Below are 20,636 nucleotides of genomic sequence, written 5' to 3'. Positions count from 1 at the left end.
AATAATTTTTTTCATATTTTTCTTTCCATAGCACACTCATGCGGTAATTAACCCCAAGATGTCTTGATCAAAAAATGGGTTGCAGATTAAGGTTCCTTGTGATGTATTGGGTCTAACTTTAATGGGTACAAGTGTTATATCTTTTGTTTGGACTATTTCTGTGTTTGGGCCTTAGACCTTTTTAAATTAATGAAATATCTATCTAATTAATAGAGAGAGAGAGAGAGTTTGGACTATTTCTGTGTTTGGGCCTTAGACCTTTTTAAATTAATGAAATATCTATCTAATTAATAGAGAGAGAGAGAGAGAGAGAGAGGTGTGAAGCCGTGAAGATTTGCTCTTTTGTCTTCCCAAGCAAGGTCATGGGGGGCAAGGGAAAGAAACGTGTGCAATGAAAAAAAAAATGCATATCCCTCATAAAATCAGTTAGTTGAGAATAGTAATGGGAACAAACAAAATGATTTATCTCTGCAACCCTCAATGTTTAATTTAATTTATTTCTGTGGTTACCGATCGACTCTAAATTAATCAAGTGCACCTAAAAAAGTAAAGATTACATTTATACGAGGCCATGGGTTTGGTGGAAATTATAAAATTGATAAAAAAATAAAAAATTTAAACCTAGAAAGCAGGTAAAGGTGAGCACATGCATGCACCCTTCAATTCAAAGTGCAACAAATGTACGAAACTTGCACATCCTTGATTTAATCATTAATCATCGTCATCTTATTCTTCTTCAACTTCTTATTTTTTTTTTATTTTATCATCATAATCAGGGGTTTGTGTAGACATGAAGAATGGAATCAAGAGTTTGATCTATAATGTAGGCTATATAGCTCATCAAGAATTTCAAATCAGCAGAAATTATTCTGAACATACATTTTTTCTAATATGTGAGACTTTTTTTTCTTATATATGAGACTTATTATTCATATTTTAGAAAAATATAAATATAAAGTGCATTATTTTTAATACAACTAAAATATTATATAATTTTCCTTAAATTAGAAGCCAATGATTAACTCATTAGATTGCTATTTATTTTATTATTTAAATAAAATGTTTTATGTAATTATAAATTAATAATTATGATATAAATAGTTTTTTATCAAAATAATTTAGAAATGTATACATTTTGTAAATCCCTAATTTTACATGATTAGAATCTAATGCTTGCTTCATTTAGTTCAATGATTATGATTAATTATTGATGGTTTTTTTTTGTTAAAGTAGATAAATTAGGGTAGTGAAGACTTGAACTTGACTGACAACCGAGTGATAGAATAAAAATAGTTAAAAATAAGCCGTCAATAGTAAAAAAATTAATAGTTAAAAATTGTAATTTTAAATGATATGGTTATATTATTATTTTCTAAAATATTAATTCAAAAATTATATTTATTAAACATCTTAAATCATTTGATAAAATTTCAAATCTGAAAAATCAGCAAAAACTCAACTTAAATTCGGTGGAATAAAAAAAAAAAAAGTTCAAAAAGAGAGCAAATCACGGCAACCAATGGAAGGGTCAAGGTCGTTAGATCATTTGCGGTCCAACTCATGAACCAAGAACGCTTGTGGAAATTTGTGATAGATTTTGAAAATATTCGGACAAACAGACACATCTCACGCCTAATTTCGTGCTACTTTAACATGGCTTGTGCTACTTCTTAAATTTCTTCTCTTTCCAACTTTTTCTATATAAATACCAATACAATGGTCGGATCTCTCTTGCCATTTATTTATACACCGACTTGGGATCTTTTCTTTCGCTATTTAGAGCTAGCTCTCCTTCTACTTGCTTCTTCACAAGCATTACAATGGTTCTGTTTCTCTCTCTCTGCTTATCACTCATTCTCTCTTTCTGCCATGGCTCAGCTTCTGCTACTGTTCCTCCTCAGCCCCTTGATGGTACTTAACATCATCTCCTTTTCATTTCTGCTTCTATTTGATATGCCATGTGAGTAATGTCTTTCTTTTTGTTTGTTCAGGACTTGTGCCGAATGGAGACTTTGAAGAGGCACCATCAAAATCAAATCTCAAGAAAACAGTAATCATAGGAAAATACTCACTCCCCAAGTGGGAAATCAATGGCTTTGTGCAGTATGTTTCAGGTGGGCCACAGCCAGGAGGCTTCTATCTAGCCATTCCACGTGGGGTCCATGCAGTGAGGTTGGGCAATGAGGCTTCTATTTCTCAAAATTTGAGTGTGAAGCCAGGTTCAATCTATTCCATCACATTTGGGGCCACTAGGACCTGTGCCCAAGATGAGGTGCTAAGATTCTCTGTCCCTGGGCAGTCAAGTGACCTCTCTCTTCAAACCCTTTATAGCAGTGATGGTGGTGATACTTATGCCTTGGCCTTCAAAGCAGTTTCTAAAGTTGTTAAGCTCACATTTCATAACCCTGGAATCCAAGAGGATCCTTCTTGTGGCCCTCTGGTGGATGCTGTAGCAATCAAGGAGATTGTTCCTCCCAAGTATACCAAAGGTAAGATCCAGCCTTTTATTTGTCTTTTTCTGGTAGATTTTTAACAGGTTATCAGAGCTGAGTTAATTCCCTTTTCAGGTAATCTGGTGAAGAATGGTGGGTTTGAAACTGGACCTCATCTATTCAAGAACTTCTCAACTGGAGTCCTCCTACCTCCAAAGCAAAAGGACCTGATCTCACCTCTTCCAGGATGGATCATTGAGTCCCTGAAACCAGTTAAATACATTGACAGGAAGCATTTCTTTGTCCCCTCAGGACTTGCTGCAATTGAATTAGTAGCAGGGAGAGAGAGTGCCATAGCACAAGTGATCAGAACAGTTCCAAACAAATCGTACAACCTCACATTTACCATTGGAGATGCAAAGAATGGGTGCCATGGATCTATGATGGTTGAAGCATTTGCTGCTAAGGAAACCCTGAAACTTCCATTTGAATCACAGGGAAAAGGTGGATTCAAAACAGCAAGTTTCAAGTTCCAAGCAATAGCCACCAGGACAAGGATTACATTTTACAGTGCTTATTATCATACAAAGTTGAATGATTTTGGTCACATGTGTGGCCCTGTTTTGGATGATGTTAGTGTATTTCCTAGTCCTTATTAGCCAATTACAGATGGCATAACAATTAATTATGTGTAATTTTTGGGCCGTGAGGAACAGGGTTTTTAATTTGTCATAGTCTTGAAATGAAGTTATGACGGTGAAATGGGTCATTTTGAAGATCCTTTTCAATCGTTAAGGGAATGTTATTACTTAGCTTCTTAAGATATTAATAAACATTCAAAAACAGTATACTCACCTACAGCAATGTGAAAGTATACCTAATCTTTGTCCTTTTGTTTTGATTGCTTTTTCATTTGAATGAAAGTAGCTGCATATTGAATTTAGAAAAGAAGAAAAAATTTAGACGTTATTGTTGCATTAAAAACTAGCAAAAAGTCGAAAAAATTGAATTATATGTAAATGTCTTTAAAATATTTATTCAATGCAACTATTGTATAACGATTATAACCATTTATCAAAATTCAAAAAAGTGATTTTGGCTCAAAAAAGTGATCGATTAGGACTTTATTGATGAATGAAAGAAAGAGAGTTTATAAGCCCTAATACTTGTAAGCTTACACTTATGCAAAGTGGATCATTCAACACCCACTATATAAACTAGGGGAGAGCAGTTTTCGATTTAAACCGAAAAATTGAATCAAACCGAGTCAATTCGGTTTAATCGGTTCTGTTTTAAAACTCAATTGATTCGGTTCGATTTATAATTTTGATAATTTCAGTTAATCGGTTCGGTTCGATTGTTTTCATAAAAAATTAAAAAATTGAACCGAACCGAAATTATTAATATATATATCAAGGAAATCAAAGAAAACTGAACCGAACCATAAGATTTAGGTTTGATCAGTTTAAAACCGAACCGAACCCAATTGAAAATCAAATGCTCAATTTATAAATTTCGGTTTGATCGGTTTAAAATCGAACCAAACCAATATTTATCAGTTTGGTTCTATTTAATTTTCTTTTATTAATCAGTTTGGTTTGATTTTTAAAATTTTTGATTTTCAGTTTTCGATTTTTCTCAATTTGAAATCGAATCGACCATTTACACACCCTTAATATAAACCCATTTTTGACCTATTGGTCTTAGTATCATAAGCGCTCCTAATTATTAGACCAACCTGCTATGATAATTCCATAAATATATTTTAATTATTAATTATAATTAAAATCACATAAATCCTATCATAATCAATTAACATAATAAAATCATTATATATATATATAAATTGTATTTTAAAAATTTTCTTTTTCTTTAATGTTATTTTATGCATGAGCATATGGACCTAATAAATGAGAATATGTTCAATCCACAATCCACAATCCACAAGGCGAAGTTAAGGAAGGAAAGAACAATTATAAATAATAAGACATGGACCAGCCCATGATTGGTCTTTTTCCAACATGTAGAAGTGGAGTTTCCCATTCAACATCAATCAATATACAATTTAGTGACTCTTTTGAGGCAAGTGTCTAACTTTATAAGCTTTAAAAGGATTTATCTATTTTGTGGTTTTAGAATTTCATATATTTAATTTATTTTAATTCTTAATCTTTATATATTTCATAAAAAATAGCTTGTATATAAAAAAAATATTTTTTATAAAAAATATTTAAAAAATAAAAAATAACTTTCTCTTTTAAAAATAAAAATTATTTTCTTTAAAAATAATTTAATTTTTCTTTTAATTATAAAAATATTTTTCATTAACCTCATTTTTTGAGTGCATCAAATGCTAAAAAATATAGAAAATATTTTTCATAAAACAAAATATTTGTTTTTGGTATTTATTAGACATGAATCGATGGCTTTCACTTATGTTTTTTAACCTTTCGATTTCTTTTTTAAGGTATATTAATGGATAATTAATATTTTAACCCCATCGACTTCTTGTTTGAGTAATATTCATTAAACGTGTACAATCGATTGATTTTGATTTTAATTTAAATCAAATTAATTAGAAGACTAATATATGAGTATTTAACTGATTTTATAAATAAAAACGAATCAATTAATTTCATTTGGTTTTTCAATTTTAACATTCTTATTATTATAATTTTATAAGAGTGTTATTATGAAAAATTTGAATTAATATAAGAATGAACTTAATAACTATTAAATGAAGTATTTGTATATAAATTTATATATTTATTATATATATTTTAATTAATTTTATATAAATATTTAGAAATATTTATTGTTACATCATGCTTATCATTGCATATAGCCAGGAAGATTGAAGAAGAAGAAGAAGAAAAAAGTGGTAGAGAATGACATGAAAGGGATCAGTAACAGGAATGTGAAATTATGAATTTGATTCGCCATCTACTTGGGTGGTTGAGCCTTGCTGCTAAGAATAGGGGCTTAAGGTAAAAAGGTGAGACTGGACGGCAAAATGGATAAGTTAGACAGCTGCATATCTGGGTGGGCCCAAGAATTTCGGTCAAAACAGTTATTTCCGAATAACTTAATGAAGGGAAATTATTACATCAGCCGGACGTATCACCTCATCAAGCTGAGGTAGTGCTCTAAGCAACGAGATAAACACACATCAGTAATTTTATTAATTTACAAAAAATTAACAAAATGAATATTACTGTTAGGACTGAGCATAATTCGGTCCAAACTGAAAAATAAAATCGAATTGAGTTAATTCAGTTTAATTGGTTTGATTTTAAAATTCAATCAATTCGGTTCGGTTTTATATTATAAAAATTTTGATTATTTCAGTTCGGTTCGGTTTTGAAGAAAAAAGATCGATTAAATCGAACTAAACTGAATAATAATTTATATATTCAAATCAAACCAAATCGATTTTTGAATTAATTTATTTTTATGGAAAATTTATGAATTATATTTAATTTTATATATATTAATTATTTATTTTCATTGATTAATGGTTATTAGGTTCAAACCAAAGTCAAAATTAGATCAAATAACTTGAAAATCAAGTCTAAATTTTAAAAAAATCAAAAATCAAAATCGATCTATTTAAATCGAACAGAATCGAAATAGAGCGATTCGATTCGATTCGATTTTTCACCTATTTCAGTTCGGTTCGATTTCTAAAATTTAAAATTCAATTTTTATAATTTAATTCAGTTCGATTCGGTTCGAACCAAATGCTCACCCCTAATTATTGTAACACTGTTAAAACTTAGCGGTTACTCTTATAGCTTTTTCAAGTCTTCATTTTTTATTTTTGCCTTTTTTAAGATTTGGTTCCATCTCCCTCATCTTCTCAACTCTCATTTAATGGCTCCATACTGAATGGAGATCACTACAAGCTTTTTTGTTTCGAAAGAATATTTTAACCTACATTAAAATATTGAAACATTAACCTTAATTTTAATTCTTCTTATTCTTATAAGGTTCTGTTACGTGGAATAACCCATTAAATCGAATTCTTTTTAAAATAAAAATAACAGAATTAAATTAAAAAACTGAATAAAAACTGTTTGATTTGATTTTTCAATTATAACTGTTTTCTGCTGAGCCTAATTCTAATTCTTTGGCTCCTTTCTTTTGGTTATAGCAATTGATTGCAGTGTTAATTGTTAGATAAATTTCAAGAGTTCTTTTCAAATTTTAAATATTGTAATAGCATTATTTTTAAATTAAAAAATATAATATAAAACTTTTTAAATTTTGAAATTTTGTATAGTAAAATTTCAGTCTTATGAGATAATAAAATACCATATATATAATAGCTGATTAAAGAGACTTTACTTTCAAAAAGTAACAACAATCATTCACATTATTATCTAATTGTCCACATTAATATGTTACCTATAAACTAATTATCGGGAATTAAAATGATTTTGCAATGTAAAATTTTAAAATTTAAGAAATTTTATATTATATTTTTAAGTTTAAAGACAACTCTGTTACAATCTTTAAAGTTCAAGGATAACTATTTAAATGAATTCTTTATTAGCAAATCCTGTATATATTTCAATTTTCTGATTGGGAAAGTATTAATTTGCCCTTGTTTGGATGAAAACGGAATTGAGGTTAGTCATTTTCTTTATTATTATTTTTTTTTTTTGAAAGATATGGAATTCATTGAAAAGTCAACTAAAGTTAGCAAACAGGAAGCAGCACACATAACCTTCTCCATGGAACTACTTGATCACAAACATGGGTAACGTATACAAAATTCAGATCATGAATTACTAACAATGCATCTCCCTCCACTGTTACTGCCGAAAAAACCTTCCCCTTTGTAAGAAAGGATAGCTTCTCCGCAAGTCAGCGCCTCCAGAATCGACTGATCATAGATGCCCATATATCTCTTGCAATGGAGGCCTGCTTCATTTCTAGCCAAAGTTGCTACCGCCCCAATCTTACCTCTCTTGTTAACAGCCGCATTGAAGTTAATCTTGATCGAATTGACTTGAGGAGGAGACTAGGACTGGGGAGGTGTAATATTTGGGCACTGAACATTTGAAGGATGATCTTGCGCAGCAATGAAGTTGTCATAAGCCTCTATTGCAAGTTTGATGACTTGCTGATATGACTGGATTTGGTTGCAGAAGATGAAAGCATTGCGACTTTTCCATAGATATTAGAAAATAAAAACCATCAAAGGGATCATTTCTCTGTGTTGCTCCTGCTGTTGTAATGGCCTTAATAACTCCTACTAGCAATCTGCCACGTGAGACCGATGAATGAGCGATGATTGGACCCTGAAAGGAGAATGGATCCACACTTCTGTTAAAAAATAAATGTCCAAGAATAAAGAACATTTTATTTAATAAAAATAATTTTTTTTACAACTCCATTGACTCTAAATACTGATTAATTGTTCTATTTATATAGTACTAAAATCTAACTAAATAAAATAAAATCATGCATAAATTTCAATCATTTAGTCAAGATTAGATCACTATTTTCAAAACTAAAATGCAGCAATCTTAAAAACTAATATCTCTAAAATCTTGTAAAATATTAATGAAAACTGAATCAATCGTGTTTAAATTAAGTTCTAATATTCTCTCACTCAATTCAAGTATGAACTCAAAAATAATTTATTTACTTATTTATTATTTTTTTATTAGAGTACCTTTCTTTGGTTGATAATTTTGTGTGTTGGAGCACTTCTCTCCAACCTCTTTATTATAGATGCATTTTTTCCCATTAAAACCTTTCTTGGTGTACTTATCTCCATCAACCCATAATACATTTGTATTTAAAGATTTCTCTCATATGTCCATACAATCATTGGGACTTTGATACCATTATCGTGGAAGAATAAGGAACAATTTATTTAATAAAAATAAATTCTCTGTATAATTTTATTGACTCGAAAATACTAATTAATTGTGTTGTTTATATAGAACTAAAGTCAAAGAAAAATAAAATAAAATCTCATATAAATTTTAACTACTAATTAAGATTAAATTAATACTTAAAATTTAAGATACAACAACCTTTAAAATTAAAGTATTAATGAAAACTAAATCAATAATAATTGAGTTAAGTCCTAACAGTTTCTACTTACCTATGGGCAATTGGAAAGGACGCGTTTCAAAGGTTCCACTTCCCCACAAAACTTACATTCTCTAGGCGTGTGAGATTTTTTTGTTCAACAGGTCACCATTGGAATTTTCTCCTGCAAAACTCTCCATAAGAAGACCGACAGCCTTGGAGGAATTTTCAAATCCCATACCTCCTTCCATGAACAAGAATTGGTTCATGGTGTTTTCTGTTCAGGATTTTAATGAAATGATCATGTCATAAAAGGGTATGGTTATAGAAAGCTCGTGATAGATGTAAGGGATGTTCATAGTTTGGCAATAATTTTAAAAAGTTAGAAAATCTGACAAACAATTAAAAAAAATCTAATAAAACAATACTCTTATAATTATTTTATTAATTTTTATTAGTAATATTTTTACATATTATATTTTTATTTTTATATAGATTTAGTTATTTTTATTGAAAAATTAAAATGAAAACAAAAGTTAGCCTTTCATTGTTAGGGATATTTATAATTATTATTTTTTTAAAATATGCATTTCTTTTTATTCGTTATATATATCTGTAATTTATTTTTACATGTCTATTTTTTTATTAATTTTTTAATAATATAATATTATTATAATATATTAATTATTAATATGTTAATATAATAATTTTTCATGATAAGTAAGTTGTCTACACAGAAAGTATATAAATGAAAATAAAAAAATTATAGAGGTGAAATTTATAATGAAAAATTTATTATTATAAATAATTTTATAATCGTAAATGTTTATAAATATATAAATTTAATTATTTGTTATTTTGTTAGTTTATAAGTGTTAATTTGTCAAGATTAATTAATTTTTATTATTTTATAATTTTTATAAAATATATATAATTAGCGTTAAAAATTTAAACTTTTCTTAAAATTATTTAAGAGTTTATACATATAATAGTAAAATAAATTTAATTTGAAATAATTTCATATAATGTTAATTTTTTTAATTTATAGTTATTTTTAATTTAATTTTTAATTTTGTATAATAAAATTAATTGTGCACATCCATATTAATAAGTATTAATATTATTAATTTTTATTTGATATATAATATTTTATATGATTTCATATTTTTTTATAATATAGAGAAAAACTTTAAAAATAAAATTGAAAAATATATTAATACTAGCAAATAACTTATAAATAATAAATTAATAACTAAAATGTTTTTTTTTCTATAAAAAATAAAAAAATCTATATTAATAGAATAAAAAATATTGATGTTAATATATTATTATTTTTAATTGAAATAATTATAGTAAAAAGTATATAAATAATTATTCGATTTATAGTAACATATTTTGTCAAACTAACTTATAACGTATTTTTAAATTTTGTTTTTATAATTATTTTTTTAAAAATAAATATAAATTTTAATAAAAGAAGTTGTTAAATCTAAATAAATAAAAATTATACCAAATAATGTAATGTTTATATTCATGTAAATTTTGTAATTTTTTTTATCAAATTATTAATTTGTGTTTATATTTAAATATAAATTTATTAAATTAAAATAACAATTCTATATTTAAATTTTTAATTTTTTTATATGTATTTACTATTTACCATATTAGGATAATATTATAATATTAAAAAAATTAAAAAATATTATCTTTTTTATTTGTACAATAGTAATATTTTTAAATTTTTAATAATGTATCATTTAAAAAATAAAAGAAAATTAATATTATAAATTATGATCATCCTATTAATTTTATTAATTTTATAATTAAATTTAAATTATTGATTTTTAAATAATATATATTTATCTTTTTTTTTCAGATAAATATTATATATAATTTTTTTTCTTTACACTTAATTATATATTATTTAAAAATTTTAAATTTATATAATTTTAATATACATTACATACTAATTAAATATTTTTTTATAAATCAGCAAATATAAATTTTTCTTCATTGTTGGATATATATATATATATATATATATATATATATCCTATCAATTAGTAGTATTTATATAATACTTATAAATTCAATTTTAATTAGATCTAATTTATATATTAATGTAATAATTAAAAATTTTAGAAATATAATTATAATTAAAAAAATATAAATTTATTTTATATGAAATATTTTTTTAATTAACTTATAAAAAATTAAATTAAATGAGAGTTTCAAAAACATTAATTAAAGAATTTATATATTTAATTGATAAAAAATATTTTTTTTACGTAAATTCAAATATAATTGTATTAAAATACATTTACTTAAATAGTTATAAGATAGAGATAAAAATTTATTAGGATTTATTAAAAAAGTGATTTATATAAATAAAATACCTTCCATTTTTATAAATAATATAGATCATGAAGGTATTTTTATAAAATTTATTTAAAATTATAATATAATAAAAATTTAATTAATTAGACTTTAAATACAAGTAGACTAATAATTTTAGATTCATATAAACTTTAAAATTATATAAAAAAATCATAATAATTTTAAATTTATATAAATTTTAAAATTAAATTAAATATTAAAAAATAAAATTATAAATATTATAAATAATGAAAGACAATTTGATCAAAATCAATATTTCCCTCTCTTTCACACATTTATATTTTATTATGAGAATATGTTATAAAAGATTTTTTTTTCTCTTTTATAAAATTAATAAATAATTAAATATGAAAAATTAAAAAAATATAGTAATAATTGTAAAAGTGTGAAAATTTTTCATAAAGTGATTTAATATATATGTGTGTTAAAAATTAGGGTAAATTATAGGAAGTTCTTAAAGTATAATAAAACCCACATGTTAAATTCTAATTTGTTTTGAGTAATAATTTGGTCACTTGCTATTTAAATTGACCCTTATTTTCGTAACTATTTCTCAATTTGAAACAATTAGCTCTTGTATTTTTGTTTTATTAACAAAATAATTCCTAAATATAAATTTTATATTTAAGTAATTATTTATTTTATATTTAAATAATTATAAATATAAAAATGTTTAGTATCTTTTATATTTAATATAAAATAATAAAAAATAGATCATAAAAAATAATATTTTAATTAATTTCTGAAATCTTTTATATTATGATCAATAATTTTATAAATAAATCATTTTAAAATTCATTTAACAAAATTTTAAAAAAAATTATATTCTAGCCTAATTAGGTTAGATCCTTTGAATTAAGGTTGTATCTAATATAAGTTTGAATTTATATGAAAACAAGTTTGATAATTTTTAAATTAAATATTTGTATCAAAATATATATAAAATTAATTAAAATATATATATAAATTGCATCTAACAATTAATGAGCTCATTTCTATGATCTTAGGTTATATTTAGTAAAGTGTAATATAATATAATATAATTAATTATATAATTTAATTAAAATTATAATATAATTATCATTATATTTTTATATTTAATTAAAAAATAAAAATAAAAATAATAATGTAATAATAATTTTTATTTTAATATTTAATTTATTATAATATTAGTAATAGCTGATAATTGTTAATAATATAATAGTTAAGTAGTGATAGAAGTAACATTAGTTAAATAGTAATAGTAGTAATTAAATAATAATTAAATAGTGATGGTATGGGAATAGTAATAATAAAATGGTGTTGTTTTAATGACATTATATAATTATAAATTTTTGTGTTATTACAACTTTAATTTCATTGTATCAAAGCACCGGAGCCGCCATTTAAAAGAAATTGCACCAAATTTCTGATGTCGTCATAAGAAATTTTCTTAGTCAAAGTCGCCGTCCGGGAAAAAAAAAAAATAAATAAAAGAAAGGTAAACGAACGAAAACTCTGTTTTGTTTTCCATCATTTCTGAGCGTTTGCTTCGTATCTTCACAATACTACACCGCAGCGAAGACTTACGCTTACTCTGTTCTCTGTCTCTCCAAATCTCTCTCTGCTCCGCTCTCCGAAAAACCGGTAGCGACCAGAATGGCGACGGAGGCGGAGTTGGATATAGTGAAGCCGCGTACGGACAAGAGAGATTATAGGAGGATCGTCCTTAAGAATTCTCTTGAGGTGCTCCTCATCAGCGATCCCGATACCGATAAGGCAAATTCATCATCAGCCTCTCTTCTACGGATTGTTTTCTTTTATATTTGGTAGTTTAATCAATGTTAACGCCTCTTTTTCTCTTTCTTTCTCGTTGAAGTACAGAGTGCTGCTTCCATGGATGTTGGTGTAGGCTATTTCAGCGACCCTGTTGGCCTCGAAGGACTCGCCCATTTCCTCGGTATCCTTCAATTTCTCTTTCTCCTTCTACTCCATTAAAAACTGGGAAATGTTACGCTTACTGTGCATGGTGGATTTATGCTTTTTTTCACCGATTTAGTATAGTTTTGATTGCTTATTGGTTGTGGAGGTTAGTGTTTACTATTCTAATACTGTTTGGTATCCCAAAAGGGAAGTGGTTTTTATTTTTTTATTATTTTTATTTATTTCTTTGTTCACGTGCCTTGCACATGATAATTATTTTTTTAATATGCAAATACTTATATTAAATAGCAGAAATAACTACAATGATTTTGCGTTTTTAATGTTTTCATTTTCATTATTATATTTCTATTGAAAATTAACTTTTCACTATTCCATTGATGATTGTGTATAATTTTTTAAAAGATTTTTGACAAATTTTCAAAATTTTTCAACATCCCCTTCTATATTCTTATGCCCTAAAAAGTTTTCCTTCCATGTTAAATATAATAATCCAAATTTTAATGTACAGTTTTTACTCTTATGATACTCAAAACCAAAATAAAAACACACATGCATACATTGAAACTAAAAGAACATAAATAATATTAAAATTGTGAATGTTCATTAATTAAAATTTATAATAGCTATTTGAAATATTAAAACATAAATCAACAAATCATATTGTTTTATTAGTAGACAAAATTAATATAATATATATGCTCACTCTACAAATTATAAAATATAATGCTATTCAATTTGCAAATCATCATCATGCCCAATCAAAATTTTAGTTATAAATTGTGAAATCCACATTTTATTTTAAAACTACCTCGCACTAATAATAAGACTAGAGTCATATTTTATATTAACATAGAAGTCCTAATTGAAAAAAGTAATAACGAATTTTAGTTTACTACAAGCCAATGCCTGCTTGATGTTGCAGATAATTTTTTTGTTATCAAAACCTTTACAATATATATAAAATTATTATTTATAGTTTATTGCAAAAGTTGTTTGATTATTTTCATTTTTCACACACGTAAAATATATTCCCAAATAGTCTGAAAGAAAAAAAATTATAGTGCTATGAATTTATAAATTAATATGCTAAAGTGAACAATTAGGGATAATTTTTTTGACAAAAAAATGTCTCAATTCCTATAGTAATTATAGTTATAGTGTGATAGCTTTTTTATATTTTTTTTCTTTGGAAATAATATATAGTGGATAAGATAAGCGTAATTATTTAATAGTTAAAAATAATTACTCAACTCAACTAAACCTTTATCCCAAAAATTTGGGGTCGGCTATATGGATTCGCTTTATCCATTCTAAACGATTTTGGGTTAAATCCTCAGAAATGTGTAATGTTTCTAGGTCATGTTATACTACTCTCCTCCAAGTCAATTTAGGTCTACCCCTTTTTTTTCTTTCTATCCTCTAACCTAACGTGCTCTACTTGTCTAACTGGAGCCTCCGTATGTCTACGCTTCACATGACCAAACCACCTCAATCTCCCTTCTCTCAACTTATCCTCAATTGGTATCACTCCTACCTTTTCTCTAATACTCTAATTACGGACTTTATCTAGTCTAGTATGGCCACTCATCCACTTTAACATTCTCATCTCTGCAACTCTTATCTTAGACGCATACGACTCCTTCAGTGCCCAACACTTACTACCAAATAATATAGCCGGTCGTATGGCTATACGGTAAAATTTTCCTTTCAACTTATTGGCAATCTTGCGATCACATAAAATTTCCGTGGCATGTTTCCACTTCAACCATCCGGCTTTAATCCTATGACTAACGTCCTCCTCACATCCCCCATCTACTTGAAGGACTGAGCCGAGATATTTAAAGTGATTACTTTGGGACAGCACTACTCCATCCAAACTAACTCCTTCCCTATCACCAGTTTGGCATTCACTGAACTTGCAATGCATGTATTCTATTTCCGTTCTACTTAACTTAAAGCCCTTTGACTCTAGAGTACTTCTCTAAAGCTCTAACTTTCTATTGACTCCTTCTCGCGTCTCATCTGTCAGAACAATATTATCCGCAAACATCATGCACTAAGGAATACTCTCTTGTATATGTTCGTCAATTCATCTAAAACTAATGTAAAGAGGTAAGGGCTTATAGCTGATCCTTGGTGTAATCCAATTGAGATCGGAAAATCTCTTGTGTCCCCTCCCACTGTGCGCATAATAGTAGTTGCTCATTCATACATATCTTTCAACACTTGTATGTACCTAATAGATACCCTCTTTTGATCTAACACATTCCATAAGACATCTCTTGGAACACTATCATAAGCCTTCTCCAAATCAATAAAAACCATGTGTAGATCTTTCTTCACATCTCTATATTTCTCCATCAAGCTTCTAATGAGAAAGATCGCTTCCATGGTTGAACGACCGGGCATGAAGCCAAATTGATTGAGAGAGATAGAAGTATCATGACTTAGTCGATGCTCTCCACAACTCTCTCCCATAACTTCATAGTATGACTTATGAGTTTAATTCCTCTATAATTTGAGCAACTCTATATGTCTCCCTTATTTTTAAAAATAGGTACTAAAATACTCCTCCTCCATTCATCAGACATTTTCTTTGAGTTTAGAATCTTATTAAATAATTTAGTTAACCATGCCACTCTCATATCTCCCAAACACTTCCACACTTCAATTGGTATTCCATCGAGTCTACAGGCTTTACCCACTTTTATTCTTTTAAGTGTTTCATTTACTTCTAAAGATCTAATCCTTCTAGTATAATTCACATTTTTTTTCTATTGTTCTATAGTCTATATTCACGCTATTACCATTTTGACTATTATTAAAGAGATCATTAAAATAATTTCTACATCTTTCTTTAATGTCCTCATCTTTCACCAAAATTTTTCCTTCTTTATCCTTAATGCACCTAACTTGATTGAGATCTTGACATTTCTTTTCTTTCCTCCTTGCTAAGCTATAAATATCTTTCTCCCCTTCTTTAGTTCCAAGTTTCTCATATAACTTTTCAAAGGCCTGTGCTCTTGCTTGACTAACTGCCTTTTTTGCCTCTTTCTTTGCTATCTTGTACTGTTCATATGCCTCATTATTATCACATTTAGGTAATTTCTTATACCATTCTCTTTTTCTCTTCACTGCCTTTTGTACTTCCTCATTCCACCACCATCTCTCTTTTGAGGGTGGTCCATGTCCTTTAGACTCTCCAAGTACTTTTCTAGCTACTTCTCTAATCTTTGATGCCATCTGTATCCACATATCATTGGCCTCCATATCCAGCTTCCATACTTCGGACTCGAGAAGCTCATTTTTGAACTTCACTTGCTTTACTCCTTTGAACTCCCACCACTTTGTTCGAGCTACACTATTTCTTCTGACCTTACTTGAATTGTTCCTAAGCTTGACATCCAAGACCACTAACAGATGTTGACTTGTTAAAGCATCTCTTGGAATGACCTTGCAATCCTTGCATAGAGCTCTATTTGTCTTCCTGGTTAAGAGGAAGTCGATTTGGCTTCTTTGTTGTCCACTTTTGAAAGTCACTAAATGTGACTCTCTTTTTATAAAGTAGGAATTTGCTAGTATTAGGTCGTATGCCATAGCAAAATCCAGGATGCTTTTTCCCACCTCATTTCGACTGCCAAAACCAAAACCTTCATGAACATTCTTATAAACTTGCCTATCATTTCCTACATGTCCATTCAAATCTCCATCAATGAAAACATTCTCTTCATTCGGTATGCTTTGTATTAAATCATCCATATCTTCCCAAAATTTTTGTTTACTCTCACTATCTAGTCCTATTTGTGGGGCATAAGCACTAACTATATTTATTGTTTCTCCTTCTAGTACTAGCTTTACTAGTATAATTCTATCTCCTACTCTTTTCACAGCTATTACAGCGTCTTTCAATGTCCTGTCTATGATTATGCCCACTCCGTTCTTGTTTCTCTCCTTTTCGGTAAACCACAGTTTGTATCCTGAATTACCCACTTCCTTGCTTTTCTCTCCTACCCATTTAATCTCCTGAATGCAAGCAATATTCACCATTCTCCTTTCCAAGGTATCCACAAGCTCCATTAATTTTCCTGTAAGTGATCCAACATTCCAAGTACCAACCCTGATCCTCCTATCCTGTTCCTTCCTAATTGGTCTCTTTCTATGATATCTTCTATTATTTTCTATGTCTATCTTGTACTCTGTTCCACTATCTGTTCTACTATCTGTCCTATGTATTAACTTCTTTACCTACACTCGTCCATGATGTGGGAACCCGTGCTCACTTAACACCACACCCGGGCGCTGGCATGGCGCGTCGCTTTCGGTGAACGCCCTACACTCTTGCATATTTCTCACTACACCCGGGCTCCGATGTATAGTGAATATGATAAGTGTAATTATTTAATAGTTAAAAACAATTAAAATGAAATTAAATTTTAAGATTAGATATTGCAACAAAAAAAATGAAGGTAGAAATTGGGAGGTTTCAACCAGTTGAAATAAGAAGTAAAAGGGAAAAAAAAGGACCTAATAAAAGTTTACAACATTGTTGTTAGAATAGTGACTCAAAATTACGTTGTGACATATATAAGTAAAATTGATTGCCAATGATTTATATATATTATATATATATAAAATTAATTTTGTAATACTACAATTTACATGATCTTTTAATGGCAATAGTATAGATTTTTTTTTAGTTTGTTATAAATTAAGAGATTATATTTTCTAAATTCATGTTGTTAAAGTATTTATTTATAAAAAAAAATATCTTTTATATTCAATTTATTATGTAATTAGATGTTATTTGAGTTTTATGAAAATATTTAAATAATATCATATTTTTTATGCAAATATCGAATAAGTTTAATCACAAAATATTTTAATAACTTAAAATTGGAAAAATTAATGAGATTTATTTCAAAGGTGTTGGAGGTTTTTTTTAAATTTTTTTTTTTTAATGTGAGGTTTCAAAATTGAATTGTAATCAAAGCCAAATGAATTAAAAAAATTTAAAACAAAAAAATAAAACTAAAATAAACATACAATAGGAACAAATTGATAGTAACAAAAATTACTATTACAAAAAAATAATTGTAATACAATATTTAAAAGTTTGTATAAAAATAAAAAACAAAAGGGGAAAAAGTACAAAAAAGGAAAAGCAAGAAAAAATGGCGAGGTTATATGTAGGAAAAAAATATAAAATATATAAAAGGATTTAAAAAAAAAAGAAATTAGAAAAAAAATGCAAGGAAAATGGTCAACAATATCGACAAAAAACCAAGGTCGCGTGTAGAAGAAGCACAACACACCAAAGTCATGTAGGAGAAAGAGATAGAGATAGGGGTAAATTAGTCTTTTTACTGTTTTTATGAACTGTAAGAGGATGCTCTCTTTTAGTATGTATTAATAATATGGCATGTAATAGCTTGACAATTTATGATGCATGTAGGGACAAACCCATATATGGGGCTAGGGGGTCATGGGCCCCTTTGAAGTTTCACAAGAAATTACGACTATAATGATTTACATTTTTAATAAAAATTGAAATTTATTATTAATGGAAAATATAATTATTGTGTATACAAATTTGAAAGTCTATAATATTGTTTTATATGTACAAAAGATAATAATGGTTATTTCTTTGAAATTTCAAATTTTAGTATTAAAAAAATGTAAAAATTCACATGTTGAGTAAGTATTACCCTAAATCTTCTGCAACAAATTTTCACTTGCCTTTAGGCTTCAACGATAACTAATGACAACTAACTCTTAACCCCAAACGAGTTGCGGTAAAATACTTACCTTTCGGCCTCAAAGAAAATATTATTGCATACACAATTAGAATTCTAATAATAATATATTTTCTTGTATATTGATGCAATAGTTATGCATAATATTAAAATTTCAAAAATTTCTTATAAATATGGGATAGTATTTTATAGGAAATACATATTTGTTGTTTAAGTATTTAAAGTAAATATCATAAATTTGTTTGGAGAAATTTCCATTTAATTTTTAATTGCATACGTATTCAATTACTAAAGATTTCATGCAATAATAGTGACTCTAAACTTTGGAAGTGAGCATTCAATCACTTTAATTTATTTAGTTCAAAAAATTTCTAACCCTAAACTAATCAAATCAAAATAATATAATTTGATTTGGTTAGTTTATTTAATTTTGGGCTTTTACTTTTCGACCCACAAATAAATGGATACAATTATATATAGTGTTTAAAATATAATTATAAAATGTTATTGAGTTATTTTGATTTTTAAAAGTGAAAACAACAATGAACCAATGTTGCTTAAAAATTGAACCAAATTAACTAAAATTCATTGCCTAGGTAATTCAAGATTTTTTTTTTTTAAACTGGTTATTCAACTTAAATTGAATTAACTCAACCCTATGGTTCTCTCTCTTGAATTCACTCAACCTTATGTCTCTCTCTCTCTCTCTCAACTGATGCAATTAATGTAGTCCATCTAAGAGTGAGGAGTAGTGAGCAAGGAGACACAAAATGTTCCAAGTGAGGCTAAAAAAGAGCCAAAGCATGAAATGCACTATTTCTTTCAATTAACAAAGCCCTTAGATCCATAAGAAGGAAGAACAAGAACAGAAGACATTGGTATCTTGATTATGGTTGAAACTTGAATGCTTAATTGCTTTTGATTAGGGGAGTCATAAGAATAACTTGGATTCCATTTTTTTTTTTTTTTTTTTTTGGGAAATGGTTTATGTTTCTAACCGATGATTCTAAGCAAGTGAATTTTAATCTAATTGGTATAACTTAGAAAGCTCCCATTTATGCGCATAAGCAATTTCTATTTAGTATCTATGTTTACATTTTTGGTAAATGTCTTTTGATGTTGTCACATAATATTGGTTTTTATTGCAGAACATATGTTGTTTTATGCTAGTGAAAAATATCCACTGGAGGGTAGCTATAAGAAGTACATTGTGGAGGTACACTACTTAATTTTTTTTATAAGGATTTTACTATACTCATTGGTGTGTTACATATGTATTGAAACTGTAATTTTTTGTTTGGTCTCATATTGCCATAGTTGAATAAAATTTAATTGTGCAAATTGGGATCATAAGTATGTGGTTATCCCAAAAGAAGAAATAATTAGCTTAGTCATTATTCCCACATCTAAGAATTGTTTGCATGAAAATATATAAGCCATGTTAGATATAAGGCATTTGGGATGAAGGCATGCAATAATTGTTCTAGTAAAAGATCTTTTAAGGGAGTGAGACAAAATAGAGGATTTGGTGACTACAACTCTGATCTTGGTTTGCCTAGGGAAGAGTGGATATTGCAAGACGTAGTATATGAAAGGCTCTATATGTTTTTAGGTTTTTCTTTTCAAATTCTGGTGAGGCTGGAGATATTACTCTATATTTGGAGCTTGTATTATTTAGATGAAGAGTCCTTACAACTATGTACTATGCCAAAGTAAATATTCTTTTGCAAGGGTTTTAATGAAGCAAACAAAGCTATTTTTACATAATATTAAGTGAAGAGAGCCTTAATATTGTGTTTGAACTTTTAAGATGAAGCAAAATTTGATATTTTGTTCATATCTTATTAACATAGTTATTAAAGGCTCAAGGCGCACTAAGTTGCTAAGGTGTCCTGGAGCCTAGGCACAAGGAGCAAGGCGCAAGCGCGTGTCGGAGCGAGGCAAGGCGCAAAAATAAAAAAATATTAAAAAAAATTATAAATTTTCTATCACACTTCAAGTAACATAAAACTACACAATGCAACATACAAACTAATTTATAATACCATAATCCAATTATAATAATAAAAATTAATAATTTATG

The 20,636-nt window shown here is 27.5% G+C and overlaps 2 protein-coding genes across 4 annotated transcripts in view; both read left to right on the top strand.

Annotated features, from left to right (window-relative positions):
• The first annotated feature begins 1,725 nt into the window (after positions 1–1,725).
• On the top strand, positions 1,726–3,286 carry LOC110652794 (protein DUF642 L-GALACTONO-1,4-LACTONE-RESPONSIVE GENE 2). The gene is made up of 3 exons (XM_058143862.1): positions 1,726–1,911; positions 1,992–2,489; positions 2,568–3,286. Exons 1-3 carry the CDS (start codon positions 1,821–1,823, stop codon positions 3,089–3,091), a joined length of 1,113 nt encoding a protein of 370 aa, XP_057999845.1. The 5' UTR covers positions 1,726–1,820; the 3' UTR covers positions 3,092–3,286.
• Positions 3,287–12,425: 9,139 nt separating this feature from the next.
• The window catches only part of LOC110661319 (insulin-degrading enzyme-like 1, peroxisomal), a 37,528-nt gene continuing 29,317 nt past the window's right edge, over positions 12,426–20,636 (top strand). Inside the window, exons 1-3 of one of the 3 annotated variants that reach the window (XM_058143858.1) lie at positions 12,426–12,635; positions 12,741–12,816; positions 19,702–19,769. In XM_058143858.1, the coding sequence (XP_057999841.1) occupies positions 12,516–12,635; positions 12,741–12,816; positions 19,702–19,769 (264 nt within the window). In that variant the 5' untranslated portion in view covers positions 12,426–12,515. Of the gene's footprint in view, positions 12,636–12,740; positions 12,817–19,701; positions 19,770–20,636 lie in introns of those variants that run through there. The other 2 variants (XM_058143859.1, XM_058143861.1) reach the window with 2 other exon arrangements.

This window comes from Hevea brasiliensis, chromosome 3, assembly GCF_030052815.1.
Source record: "Hevea brasiliensis isolate MT/VB/25A 57/8 chromosome 3, ASM3005281v1, whole genome shotgun sequence".
Taxonomy (NCBI): domain Eukaryota; kingdom Viridiplantae; phylum Streptophyta; class Magnoliopsida; order Malpighiales; family Euphorbiaceae; genus Hevea; species Hevea brasiliensis.
This window is presented reverse-complemented; position numbering and strand designations above follow the sequence as displayed.

Bases quoted from the DNA above. Each gene is read 5' to 3' on its own strand.
- LOC110652794 (XM_058143862.1), top strand. From the start codon at position 1,821: ATGGTTCTGTTTCTCTCTCTCTGCTTATCACTCATTCTCTCTTTCTGC. The intron at 1,912-1,991 runs GTACTTAACATC...TTGTTTGTTCAG, and splicing joins TCCTCCTCAGCCCCTTGATG to GACTTGTGCCGAATGGAGAC. The intron at 2,490-2,567 runs GTAAGATCCAGC...TTCCCTTTTCAG, and splicing joins TCCTCCCAAGTATACCAAAG to GTAATCTGGTGAAGAATGGT.